Source organism: Oncorhynchus keta, chromosome 28 (genome assembly GCF_023373465.1).
Source record: "Oncorhynchus keta strain PuntledgeMale-10-30-2019 chromosome 28, Oket_V2, whole genome shotgun sequence".
NCBI classification, from domain to species: domain Eukaryota; kingdom Metazoa; phylum Chordata; class Actinopteri; order Salmoniformes; family Salmonidae; genus Oncorhynchus; species Oncorhynchus keta.
The window spans coordinates 80,039,908-80,052,407 of NC_068448.1; the positions used below are offsets into that span (position 1 = coordinate 80,039,908).

The 12,500-nt window shown below is 52.2% G+C and overlaps 2 protein-coding genes across 16 annotated transcripts in view; one reads left to right on the plus strand and one right to left on the minus strand.

Moving 5' to 3' along the window:
* LOC127912941 (uncharacterized) overlaps window positions 1–1,895 on the plus strand; it is a 1,952-nt gene extending 57 nt beyond the window's left edge. Inside the window, exons 1-4 of one of the 15 annotated variants that reach the window (XR_008084196.1) lie at window positions 1–294; window positions 587–686; window positions 887–1,086; window positions 1,129–1,185. The exon at window positions 1–294 is cut by the window's left edge and continues 57 nt beyond it. Coding sequence is in view for 11 of the 15 variants with exons in the window: in XM_052484060.1 (XP_052340020.1) it covers window positions 448–1,128; window positions 1,269–1,748 (1,161 nt within the window). In the remaining 4 variants the exon portion in view is untranslated. Of the gene's footprint in view, window positions 295–387; window positions 1,186–1,268 lie in introns of those variants that run through there. The other 14 variants (XM_052484070.1, XM_052484063.1, XM_052484065.1 and 11 more) reach the window with 14 other exon arrangements.
* stau2 (staufen double-stranded RNA binding protein 2) overlaps window positions 1–12,500 on the minus strand; it is a 346,269-nt gene that overhangs the window by 134,279 nt on the left and 199,490 nt on the right. The window lies entirely within an intron of this gene.

Sequence of the window (12,500 nt, forward strand, 5' to 3'; positions counted from 1 at the left end):
CTGTTGTGCAGTGGTTGCACAGCCTTTCCTCTACAGGGAGCCAGGTTCTGCTGTTGTTCAGTGGTTGCACAGCCTTTCCTCTACAGGGAGCCAGGTTCTGCTGTGGTGCAGTGGTTGCACAGCCTTTCCTCTACAGGGAGCCAGGTTCTGCTGTGGTGCAGTGGTTGCACAGCCTTTCCTCTACAGGGAGCCAGGTTCTGCTGTGGTGCAGTGGTTGCACAGCCTTTCCTCTACAGGGAGCCAGGTTCTGCTGTGGTGCAGTGGTTGCACAGCCTTTCCTCTACAGGGAGCCAGGTTCTGCTGTGGTGCAGTGGTTACACAGCCTTTCCTCTACAGGGAGACAGGTTCTGCTGTGGTTGCACAGCCTTTCCTCTACAGGGAGCCAGGTTCTGCTGTGATGCAGTGGTTACACAGCCTTTCCTCTACAGGGAGCCAGGTTCTGCTGTGATGCAGTGGTTGTACAGCCTTTCCTCTACAGGGAGCCAGGTTCTGCTGTGGTGCAGTGGTTACACAGCCTTTCCTCTACAGGGAGACAGGTTCTGCTGTGGTGCAGTGGTTAAACAGCCTTTCCTCTACAGGGAGACAGGTTCTGCTGTGGTGCAGTGGTTGCACAGCCTTTCCTCTACAGGGAGCCAGGTTCTGCTGTGGTGCAGTGGTTGCACAGCCTTTCCTCTACAGGGAGACAGGTTCTGCTGTGATGCAGTGGTTACACAGCCTTTCCTCTACAGGGAGCCAGGTTCTGCTGTGATGCAGTGGTTGTACAGCCTTTCCTCTACAGGGAGCCAGGTTCTGCTGTGGTGCAGTGGTTACACAGCCTTTCCTCTACAGGGAGACAGGTTCTGCTGTGGTGCAGTGGTTACACAGCCTTTCCTCTACAGGGAGCCAGGTTCTGCTGTGGTGCAGTGGTTGCACAGCCTTTCCTCTACAGGGAGCCAGGTTCTGCTGTGGTGCAGTGGTTACACAGCCTTTCCTCTACAGGGAGCCAGGTTCTGCTGTGGTGCAGTGGTTACACAGCCTTTCCTCTACAGGGAGCCAGGTTCTGCTGTGGTGCAGTGGTTACACAGCCTTTCCTCTACAGGGAGCCAGGTTCTGCTGTGGTTGCACAGCCTTTCCTCTACAGGGAGCCAGGTTCTGCTGTGGTGCAGTGGTTACACAGCCTTTCCTCTACAGGGAGCCAGGTTCTGCAGTGGTTGCACAGCCATTCCTCTACAGGGAGCCAGGTTCTGCTGTGGTGCAGTGGTTACACCCAGGTTCCTGCAGGGAGCCAGGTTCTGCTGTGGTGCAGTGGTTACACAGCCTTTCCTCTACAGGGAGCCAGGTTCTGCTGTGGTGCAGTGGTTACACAGCCTTTCCTCTACAGGGAGCCAGGTTCTGCTGTGGTGCAGTGGTTACACAGCCTTTCCTCTACAGGGAGCCAGGTTCTGCTGTGGTTGCACAGCCTTTCCTCTACAGGGAGCCAGGTTCTGCTGTGGTGCAGTGGTTACACAGCCTTTCCTCTACAGGGAGCCAGGTTCTGCTGTGGTTGCACAGCCTTTCCTCTACAGGGAGCCAGGTTCTGCTGTGGTGCAGTGGTTACACAGCCTTTCCTCTACAGGGGGCCAGGTTCTGCTGTGGTGCAGTGGTTACACAGCCTTTCCTCTACAGGGAGCCAGGTTCTGCTGTGGTGCAGTGGTTGCACAGCCTTTCCTCTACAGGGAGCCAGGTTTTCCTGTGTCTACCCTTCTCAATGGCAAGGCTGTGCTCCCTGAGCCTGTATTTTGTCAAGGTTATTCTAAGGTTTTGATCAGTAACCATGGCCAAATATTTAGCCACGGTGTACTGTCGTACTTGTGTTTCACAATAAGTAATGTAGTGTTGTTTTGACTGTGTTGTAATTTGGTTTATCCTGATTGATTGGACGTTCTGGTCCTTTCTCTCTATTTCCGTTTCTCTCTCTACAACACCGTGCAGCTAACACTGATCTACCATCAACAAACCCTAAGCAAAACACACCATTTAGCTCAAAGCATGCATTTCATGACTCGATTTAGAAAAGTCTTTTCTTTCTGATTAGAACTAAAAAAAGACTATTTTCAGTATTACAGCCTCTATCACAGTGTTTGATGCAGTCAGGTTTAGCGACAGTAGCCTACGGATGACAGGCAGCTTTTCATTGATCCGTCTGTCTGTCCACTCAGTCAATACAACGACCTCTCACTAACGAGGCCGTTCCACATGAACTAAAAACCCTCTCACACCCCCCACTTCCTCCATCCCTCTCCTCAGTCAGCACCTTCCATAATGCCATCACTCATTCTGTATGGCTTTAATTCAGACGGACAGGCTGACATTTCTCGGAGGGACAGAAGCTGTGTCCAGGCAGACCCACGCTCTATCTCTCTCTCTTTCACTCTCGTTGTCGCTCGCTCTCTCTTTCTTTCACTCACATTGTCGCTCTCTCTCTCTCTTTCACTCACTTTGTCGCTCTCTCTCTCTCTTTCACTCTCGTTGTCGCTCGCTCTCTCTTTCTTTCATCTTTCTTTCTCTCTCTCACTCACATTGTCGCTCTCTCTCTCTCTCTCATTCTCGTTGTCGCTCGCTCTCTCTTTCATCTTTCTTTCTCTCTCTCTCTCTTTCTCTCTCTCTCTCTCTCTCTTTCACTCACATTGTCGCTCTCTCTCTCTCTCTCATTCTCGTTGTCGCTCGCTCTCTCTTTTTTTCATCTTTCTTTCTCTCTCTCTCTCTTTCACTCTCTCTCTCTGGTTTCTATATCTCTCTCTCTCTCTCTTCAGCCTCCTCAATGACACAGCCTCCAGGTGAGTTCTATATCAATTGACACAGCCTGACCAGCCTCCTCTATATCTCAGCCTCCAGGTGAGTTCTCATTCTCCGTTGTCGTTCTATATCAATGACACAGCCTCCAGGTGGGTTCTCTCTCTCTTTCATCTTTCTTTCTCTCTGTCTCTCTCAATGACACAGCTATTGGACACTGTCTGAGTTCTTTCTCTATATCTGACACAGCCTCGGTCTCTGATCATACCAGACACAAGAGCAATCAGTCAATGCCCAGTTAATGGAAACACAGCCTCCAGGTGGGTTCTATATCTGACACAGCCTCCAAAATGAGAAGCCTCCATGGTTCTATATCAATGACACAGCCTCCAGGTGAGTTCTATATCAATGACACAGCCTCCAGGTGGGTTCTATATCAATGACACAGCCTGCCAGCCTCCAGGTGGGGAAACAGTTCTATTTACAGAATTAACCTACCAGCCTCCAGGTGGTTCTATATCAATGACACAGCCTCCAGGTGGGTTCTATATCAATGACACAGCCTGCCAGCCTCCAGGTGAGTTCTATATCAATGACACAGCCTCCAGGTGGTTCTATATCAATGACACAGCCTCCAGGTGGTTCTATATCAATGACACAGCCTCCAGGTGAGTTCACAGGTGGGTTCTATATCAATGACACAGCCTCCAGGTGAGTTCTATATCAATGACACAGCTATATCAATGACACAGCCTCCAGGTGGGTTCTATATCAATGACACAGCCTCCAGGTGGGTTCTATATCAATGACACAGCCTCCAGGTGAGTTCTATATCAATGACACAGCCTCCAGGTGAGTTCTATATCAATGACACAGCCTCCAGGTGGTTCTATATCAATGTTCTATATCAATGACACAGCCTCCAGGTGGGTTCTATATCAATGACACAGCCTCCAGGTGGGTTCTATATCAATGACACAGCCTCCAGGTGGGTTCTATATCAATGACACAGCCTCCAGGTGGGTTCTATATCAATGACACAGCCTCCAGGTGAGTTCTATATCAATGACACAGCCTCCAGGTGGGTTCTATATCAATGACACAGCCTCCAGGTGAGTTCTATATCAATGACACAGCCTCCAGGTGGGTTCTATATCAATGACACAGCCTCCAGGTGGGTTCTATATCAATGACACAGCCTCCAGGTGAGTTCTATATCAATGACACAGCAATGACACAGCCTCCAGGTGGGTTCTATATCAATGACACAGCCTCCAGGTGGGTTCTATATCAATGACACAGCCTCCAGGTGAGTTCTATATCAATGACACAGCCTCCAGGTGGGTTCTATATCAATGACACAGCCTCCAGGTCCAGGGGTTCTATATCAATGACACAGCCTCCAGGTGGGTTCTATATCAATGACACAGCCTCCAGGTGGGTTCTATATCAATGACACAGCCTCCAGGTGGGTTCTATATCAATGACACAGCCTCCAGGTGAGTTCTATATCAATGACACAGCCTCCAGGTGGGTTCTATATCAATGACACAGCCTCCAGGTGGGTTCTATATCAATGACACAGCCTCCAGGTGGGTTCTATATCAATGACACAGCCTCCAGGTGGGTTCTATATCAATGACACAGCCTCCAGGTGGGTTCTATATCAATGACACAGGTGGGTTCTATATCTCCAGGTGAGTTCTATATCAATGACACAGCCTCCAGGTGGGTTCTATATCAATGACACAGCCTCCAGGTGAGTTCTATATCAATGACACAGCCTCCAGGTGGGTTCTATATCAATGACACAGCCTCCAGTTCTATATCAATGACACAGCCTCCAGGTGGGTTCTATATCAATGACACACACAGTTCTATATCAATGACACAGCCTCCAGGTGGTTCTATATCAATGACACAGCCTCCAGGTGGGTTCTATATCAATGACACAGCCTCCAGGTGGGTTCTATATCAATGACACAGCCTCCAGGTGGGTTCTATATCAATGACACAGCCTCCAGGTGGGTTCTATATCAATGACACAGCCTCCAGGTGGGTTCTATATCAATGACACAGCCTCCAGGTGAGTTCTATATCAATGACACAGCCTCCAGGTGGGTTCTATATCAATGACACAGCCTCCAGGTGAGTTCTATATCAATGACACAGCCTCCAGGTGAGTTCTATATCAATGACACAGCCTCCAGGTGGGTTCTATATCAATGACACACAGCCTGACACAGCCTCCAGGTGGGTTCCAGGTGGGTTCTATATCAATGACACAGCCTCCAGGTGAGTTCTATATCAATGACACAGCCTCCAGGTGAGTTCTATATCAATGACACAGCCTCCAGGTGAGTTCTATATCAATGACACAGCCTCCAGGTGGGTTCTATATCAATGACACAGCCTCCAGGTGGGTTCTATATCAATGACACAGCCTCCAGGTGGGTTCTATATCAATGACACAGCCTCCAGGTGGGTTCTATATCAATGACACAGCCTCCAGGTGGGTTCTATATCAATGACACAGCCTCCAGGTGGGTTCTATATCAATGACACAGCCTCCAGACACAGCCTCCAGGGGTTCTATATCAATGACACAGCCTCCAGGTGGGTTCTATATCAATGACACAGCCTCCAGGTGGGTTCTATATCAATGACACAGCCTCCAGGTGAGTTCTATATCAATGACACAGCCTCCAGGTGAGTTCTATATCAATGACACAGCCTCCAGGTGAGTTCTATATCAATGACACAGCCTCCAGGTGAGTTCTATATCAATGACACAGCCTCCAGTTCTATATCAATGTGAGTTCTATATCAATGACACAGCCTCCAGGTCAATGACACAGCCTCCAGTTCTATATCAATGACACAGCCTCCAGGTGGGTTCTATATCAATGACACAGCCTCCAGGTGGGTTCTATATCAATGACACAGCCTCCAGGTGGGTTCTATATCTGACACAGCCTCCAGGTGGGTTCTATATCAATGACACAGCCTCCAGGTGGGTTCTATATCAATGACATCAGCCTCCAGGTGAGTTCTATATCAATGACACAGCCTCCAGGTGAGTTCTATATCAATGACACAGCCTCCAGGTGGGTTCTATATCAATGACACAGCCTCCAGGTGGGTTCTATATCAATGACACAGCCTCCAGGTGGGTTCTATATCAATGACACAGCCTCCAGGTGAGTTCTATATCAATGACACAGCCTCCAGGTGGGTTCTATATCAATGACACAGCCTCCAGGTGGGTTCTATATCAATGACACAGCCTGCCAGCCTCCAGGTGAGTTCTATATCAATGACACAGCCTCCAGGTGAGTTCTATATCAATGACACAGCCTCCAGGTGAGTTCTATATCAATGACACAGTTCTATATCTGCCAGCCTCCAGGTGAGTTCTATATCAATGACACAGCCTCCAGGTGAGTTCTACACAGCCTCCAGGTGAGTTCTATATCAATGACACAGCCTCCAGGTGAGTTCTATATCAATGACACAGCCTCCAGGTGAGTTCTATATCAATGACACAGCCTCCAGGTGAGTTCTATATCAATGACACAGCCTCCAGGTGGTTCTATATCAATGACACAGCCTCCAGGTGGGTTCTATATCAATGACACAGCCTCCAGGTGGGTTCTATATCAATGACACAGCCTCCAGGTGGGTTCTATATCAATGACACAGCCTCCAGGTGAGTTCTATCAATGACACAGCCTCCATGAGTTCACAGCCTCCAGGTGAGTTCTATATCAATGACACAGTGACACAGCCTCCAGGTTCTATATCAATGACACAGCCTCCAGGTGGGTTCTATATCAATGACACAGCCTCCAGGTGGGTTCTATATCAATGACACAGCCTCCAGGTGAGTTCTATATCAATGACACAGCCTCCAGGTGAGTTCTATATCAATGACACAGCCTCCAGGTGAGTTCTATATCAATGACACAGCCTCCAGGTGAGTTCTATATCAATGACACAGCCTCCAGGTGGGTTCTATATCAATGACACAGCCTCCAGGTGAGTTCTATATCAATGACACAGCCTCCAGGTGAGTTCTATATCAATGACACAGCCTCCAGGTGGGTTCTATATCAATGACACAGCCTCCAGGTGAGTTCTATATCAATGACACAGCCTCCAGGTGAGTTCTATATCAATGACACAGCCTCCAGGTGGGTTCTATATCAATGACACAGCCTCCAGGTGGGTTCTATATCAATGACACAGCCTCCAGGTGAGTTCTATATCAATGACACAGCCTCCAGGTGAGTTCTATATCAATGACACAGCCTCCAGGTGGGTTCTATATCAATGACACAGCCTCCAGGTGAGTTCTATATCAATGACACAGCCTCCAGGTGGGTTCTATATCAATGACACAGCCTCCAGGTGAGGTGTTCTATATCAATGACACAGCCTCCAGTTCTATATCAATGACACAGCCTGACCAGCCTCCAGGTGAGTTCTATATCAATGACACAGCCTCCAGGTGAGTTCTATATCAATGACACAGTTCTATATCAATGACACAGCCTCCAGGTGAGTTCTATATCAATGACACAGCCTCCAGGTGTTCTATATCAATGACACAGTTCTATATCAATGACACAGCCTCCAGGTGGGTTCTATATCAATGACACAGCCTCCAGGTGAGTTCTATATCAATGACACAGCCTGTGAGCCTCCAGCCTCCAGGTGAGTTCTATATCAATGACACAGCCTCCAGGTGAGTTCTATATCAATGACACAGCCTCCAGGTGGGTTCTATATCAATGACACAGCCTCCAGGTGAGTTCTATATCAATGACACAGCCTCCAGGTGAGTTCTATATCAATGACACAGCCTCCCAGCCTTCCATCCGTTACGTATTACACTCTGGGGAATTTAGAGAATTCTGTTTCAACTTTATATTAACTTGTTTTAATAAACGTCTTGTTGATCAAGCTTTCATCAGCCCCTGATTTCATCTCTGCCTTTCCCCACTCTGTTTCCCACAGGATATTAGAAGGGCAGGGACTAGTGTGTGTGTGTGTGTGTGTGTGTGTGTGTGTGTGTGTGTGTGTGTGTGTGTGTGTGTGTGTGTGTGTGTGTGTGTGTGTGTGTGTGTGTGTGTGTGTGTGTGTGTGTGTGAGCCCTGTTATTATTAATAGGGTAGTTATGTGATGGTACCCGGTATGAAAGGATAGCATGATGACAGACTGCTACAGTATGGTGATCATAGCCTGAGACCCACAGTGCACCCTTTCCTTGCGGGCCCTGATCAAGAGTCGAGACGTCATTTATAGATTGGCGGTAAGGGTGCTCTCGAGCGGCTAGATGTTCTTTACCATTCGGCCATCAGATTTGTCACCAATGCTCCTTATAGGACACATCACTGCACTCTATACTCCTCTGTAAACTGGTCATCTCTGTATACCTGTCGCAAGACCCACTGGTTGATGCTTATTTATAAAACCCTCTTAGGCCTCACTCCCCCCTATCTGAGATATCTACTGCAGCCCTCATCCTCCACATTTAACACCCGTTCTGCCAGTCACATTCTGTTAAAGGTCCTTAAAGCACACATCCCTGGGTCGCTCGTCTTTTCAGTTCTCTGCAGCTAGCGACTGAAACGAGCTGCAACAAACACTCAAACTGGACAGTTTTATCTCTATCTCTTCATTCAAACACTCAATTATGGACTCTCTTACTAACAGTTGTGGCTGCTTCGCATGAGGTATTGTCGTCTCTACCTTCTTGCCCTTTGTGCTGTTGTCTGTGCCCAATAATGTTTGTACCATGTTGTCATGTTGTGTTGCTACCATGCTGTGTTGTCAGGTTGTGTTGCTACTATGCTGTGTTGTCATGTTGTGTTGCTATCATACTGGGTTGTCATGTTGTGTTGCTACCATACTGGGTTGTCATGTTGTGTTGCTACCATACTGGGTTGTCATGTTGTGTTGCTACCATGCTGTGTTGCTGCCATGCTGTGTTGTCAGGTTGTGTTGCTACTATGCTGTGTTGTCATGTTGTGTTGCTACCATGCTGTGTTGTCAGGTTGTGTTGCTACTATGCTGTGTTGTCATGTTGTGTTGCTACTATGCTGTGTTGTCAGGTTGTGTTGCTACTATGCTGTGTTGTCATGGTGTGTTGCTACCATGCTGTGTTGTCAGGTTGTGTTGCTACTATGCTGTGTTGTCATGTTGTGTTGCTACCATGCTGTGTTGTCATGTTGTGTTGCTACCATGCTGTGTTGTCATGTTGTGTTGCTACCATACTGGGTTGTCATGTTGTGTTGCTACCATACTGGGTTGTCATGTTGTGTTGCTACCATGCTGTGTTGCTACCATGCTGTGTTGTCATGTTGTGTTGCTACCATGCTGTGTTGTCATGTTGTGTTGCTACCATGCTGTGTTGTCAGGTTGTGTTGCTACTATGCTGTGTTGTCAGGTTGTGTTGCTACCATACTGGGTTGTCATGTTGTGTTGCTACCATACTGGGTTGTCATGTTGTGTTGCCACCATGCTGTGTTGTCAGGTTGTGTTGCTACCATGCTGTGTTGTCATGTTGTGTTGCTACCATACTGTGTTCTCATGTTGTGTTGCTACCATGTTGTTGTCATGTTGTGTTGCTACCATGCTGTGTTGTTGTCTTTGGTCTCCCTTTATGTAGTGTTGTGGTGTCTCTCTTGTCATGATGTGTGTTTTGTCCTACATCTTTAATCGCAGTCTCCGCAGGAGGCCTTTTGCCTTTTGGTAGGGCCGTCATTGTAAATAAGAATTTGTTCTTAACTGACTAGGCTAGTTCAATAAAGGTTAAATAAATAAATTAATAAAATAAAAAGTCTCTTATTAAATTAAATTGAAAAGGCAGCTGATTACCGCAGGTCAAGGTTGACATGACTTCACAGGACTCCATACATACAATACAGTGCCTTCAGTAAGTACTCAGACTTTCAACACATTTTATTACATTACAGCCTTATTCTAAATCAATCTACACACAAATACCCCATGAAGACAAAACTAAAAACACATTGTTTATTTTATTTAACCTTTATTTAACTAGCCAAGTCAGTCAAGAACAAATTATTTTTTATCATAACGGCCCGACCCCCCCGGCCAAACCCCGCACGACGCCAGGGCCAATTGTGCGGCGTCCTATGGGGACTCCCAATCACAGCCGGATGTGATACAGCCTGGATTCGAACCGAGGACTGTAGTAGTACATCTTGCACTGAGATACAGTGCGTTACACCGCTGCGCCAGTCGAGAGCTCATCTACAGAACTTTGTTGTATACTGAACAAACATAGAAATCCAACAATTTCAAAAATATTACTGAATTAAGGCATACAGGGAAATTAGTCAATTAAAATATTTCTCAAGACTGGACAGGGGCCCAGCCACTGGGGAGCCAGGTCCACCCACTGGGGAGCCAGGCCCAGCCACTGGGGAGCCAGACCCACCCACTGGGGAGCCAGACCCAGCCACTGGGGAGCCAGGCCCAGCCACTGGGGAGCTAGACCCAGCCACTGGGGAGCCAGGCCCACCCACTGGGGAGCCAGGCCCACCCACTGGGAGCCAGGCCACTGGGGCCCAGGCCCACTGGGGGGGAGCCAGGCCCACCCACTGGGGAGCCAGGCCCACCCACTGGGGAGCCAGGCCCAGCCACTGGGGAGCCAGGCCCACCCAGCCAGGCCCAGCCACTGGGGAGCCAGGCCCACCCACTGGGGAGCCAGGCCCAGCCACTGGGGAGCCAGGCCCAGCCACTGGGGAGCCAGGCTCAGCCACTGGGGAGCCAGGCCCAGCCACTGGGGAGCCAGGCCCACCCACTGGGGAGCCAGGCCCAGCCACTGGGGAGCCAGGCTCAGCCACTGGGGAGCCAGGCTCAGCCACTGGAGAGCCAGGCTCAGCCACTGGGGAGCCAGGCCCAGCCACTGGGGAGCCAGGCCCAGCCACTGGGGAGCCAGGCCCAGCCACTGGGGAGCCAGGCCCAGCCACTGGGGAGCCAGGCCCAGCCACTTGGGAGCCAGGCCCAGCCCCAGCCACTGAGGAGCCAGGCCCACCCACTGGGGAGCCAGGCCCAGCCACTGGGGAGCCAGGCCCACCCACTGGGGAGCCAGGCCCAGCCACGTGGGGGGAGCCAGGCCCAGCCCACTGGGGAGCCAGGCCCACTCACTGGGGAGCCAGGCCCAGCCACTGGGAGCCAGGCCCACCCACTGGGGAGCCAGGCCCAGCCCTGAGGAACCAGGCCCAGCCACGTGGGAGCCAGGCCCAGCCACTGGGGAGCCAGGCCCAGCCACTGGGGAGCCAGACCCACCACTGGGGAGCCAGGCCCAGCCACTGGGGAGCCAGGCCCAGCCACTGGGGAGCCAGGATCAGCCACTGGGGAGCCCCACCCACTGGGGAGCCAGGCCCAGCCACTGGGAGCCAGGCCCAGGGGAGCCAGGCCCAGCCACTGGGGAGCCAGACCCACCCACTGGGAGCCAGGCCCACCCACTGGGGAGCCAGGCCCACCCACTGGGGAGCCAGGCCCAGCCACTGGGGAGCCAGGCCCACCCACTGGGGAGCCAGGCCCACCCACTGGGGAGCCAGGCCCAGCCACTGGGGAGCCAGGCCCAGCCACTGGGGAGCCAGGCCCAGCCACTGGGGAGCCAGGCCCACCCACTGGGGAGCCAGGCCCACCCACTGGGGAGCCAGGCCCAGCCACTGGGGAGCCAGGCCCAGCCACTGGGGAGCCAGGCCCAGCCACTGGGGAGCCAGGCCCACCCACTGGGGAGCCAGGCCCACCCACTGGGGAGCCAGGCCCAGCCACTGGGAGCCAGGCCCACCCACTGGGGAGCCAGGCCCACCCACTGGGGAGCCAGGCCCAGCCACTGGGGAGCCAGGCCCACCCACTGGGGAGCCAGGCCCAGCCACTGGGGAGCCAGGCCCAGCCACTGGGGAGCCAGCCCACCCCCAGGCCCCCACTGGGGAGCCAGGCCCAGCCACTGGGGAGCCAGGCCCACCCACTGGGGCCCAGCCAGGCCCAGCCACTGGGGAGCCAGGCCCGTGGGGAGCCACTGGGGAGCCAGGCCCAGCTCACTGGGGAGCCAGGCCCAGCCACGTGGGAGCCAGGCCCAGCCACTGGGGAGCCAGGCCCAGCCACTGGGGAGCCAGGCCCACCCATGGGAGCCAGGCCCAGCCACTGGGGAGCCAGACCCAGCCACTGGGAGCCAGGCCCAGCCACTGGGGAGCCAGGCCCAGCCACTGGGGAGCCAGACCCAGCCACTGGGAGCCAGGCCCAGCCACTGGGGAGCCAGGCCCAGCCACTGGGGAGCCAGGCCCACCCACTGGGGAGCCAGGCCCAGCCACTGGGAGCCAGGCCCAGCCACTGGGGAGCCAGGCCCATCCACTGGGGAGCCAGGCCCAGCCACTGGGAGCCAGACCCAGCCACTGGGGAGCCAGGGCCAGCCACTGGGGAGCCAGGCCCAGCCACTGGGGAGCCAGACCCATCCACTGGGGAGCCAGGCCAAGCCACAGGGGAGCCAGGCCAAGCCACAGGGGAGCCAGGCCAAGCCACAGGGGAGCCAGACCCATCCACTGGGGAGCCAGGCCAAGCCACAGGGGAGCCAGGCCCAGCCAATCAGAATTTGTTTTCCTCCACAGAAAAAGCCTTTATTACAGACAGAAATATGGTGGCCCGCAGGTAAAGGAGACGGATGTGGAGGTTCTGGGCTGAAAATGAAATTCTCTGGCAACAACTCT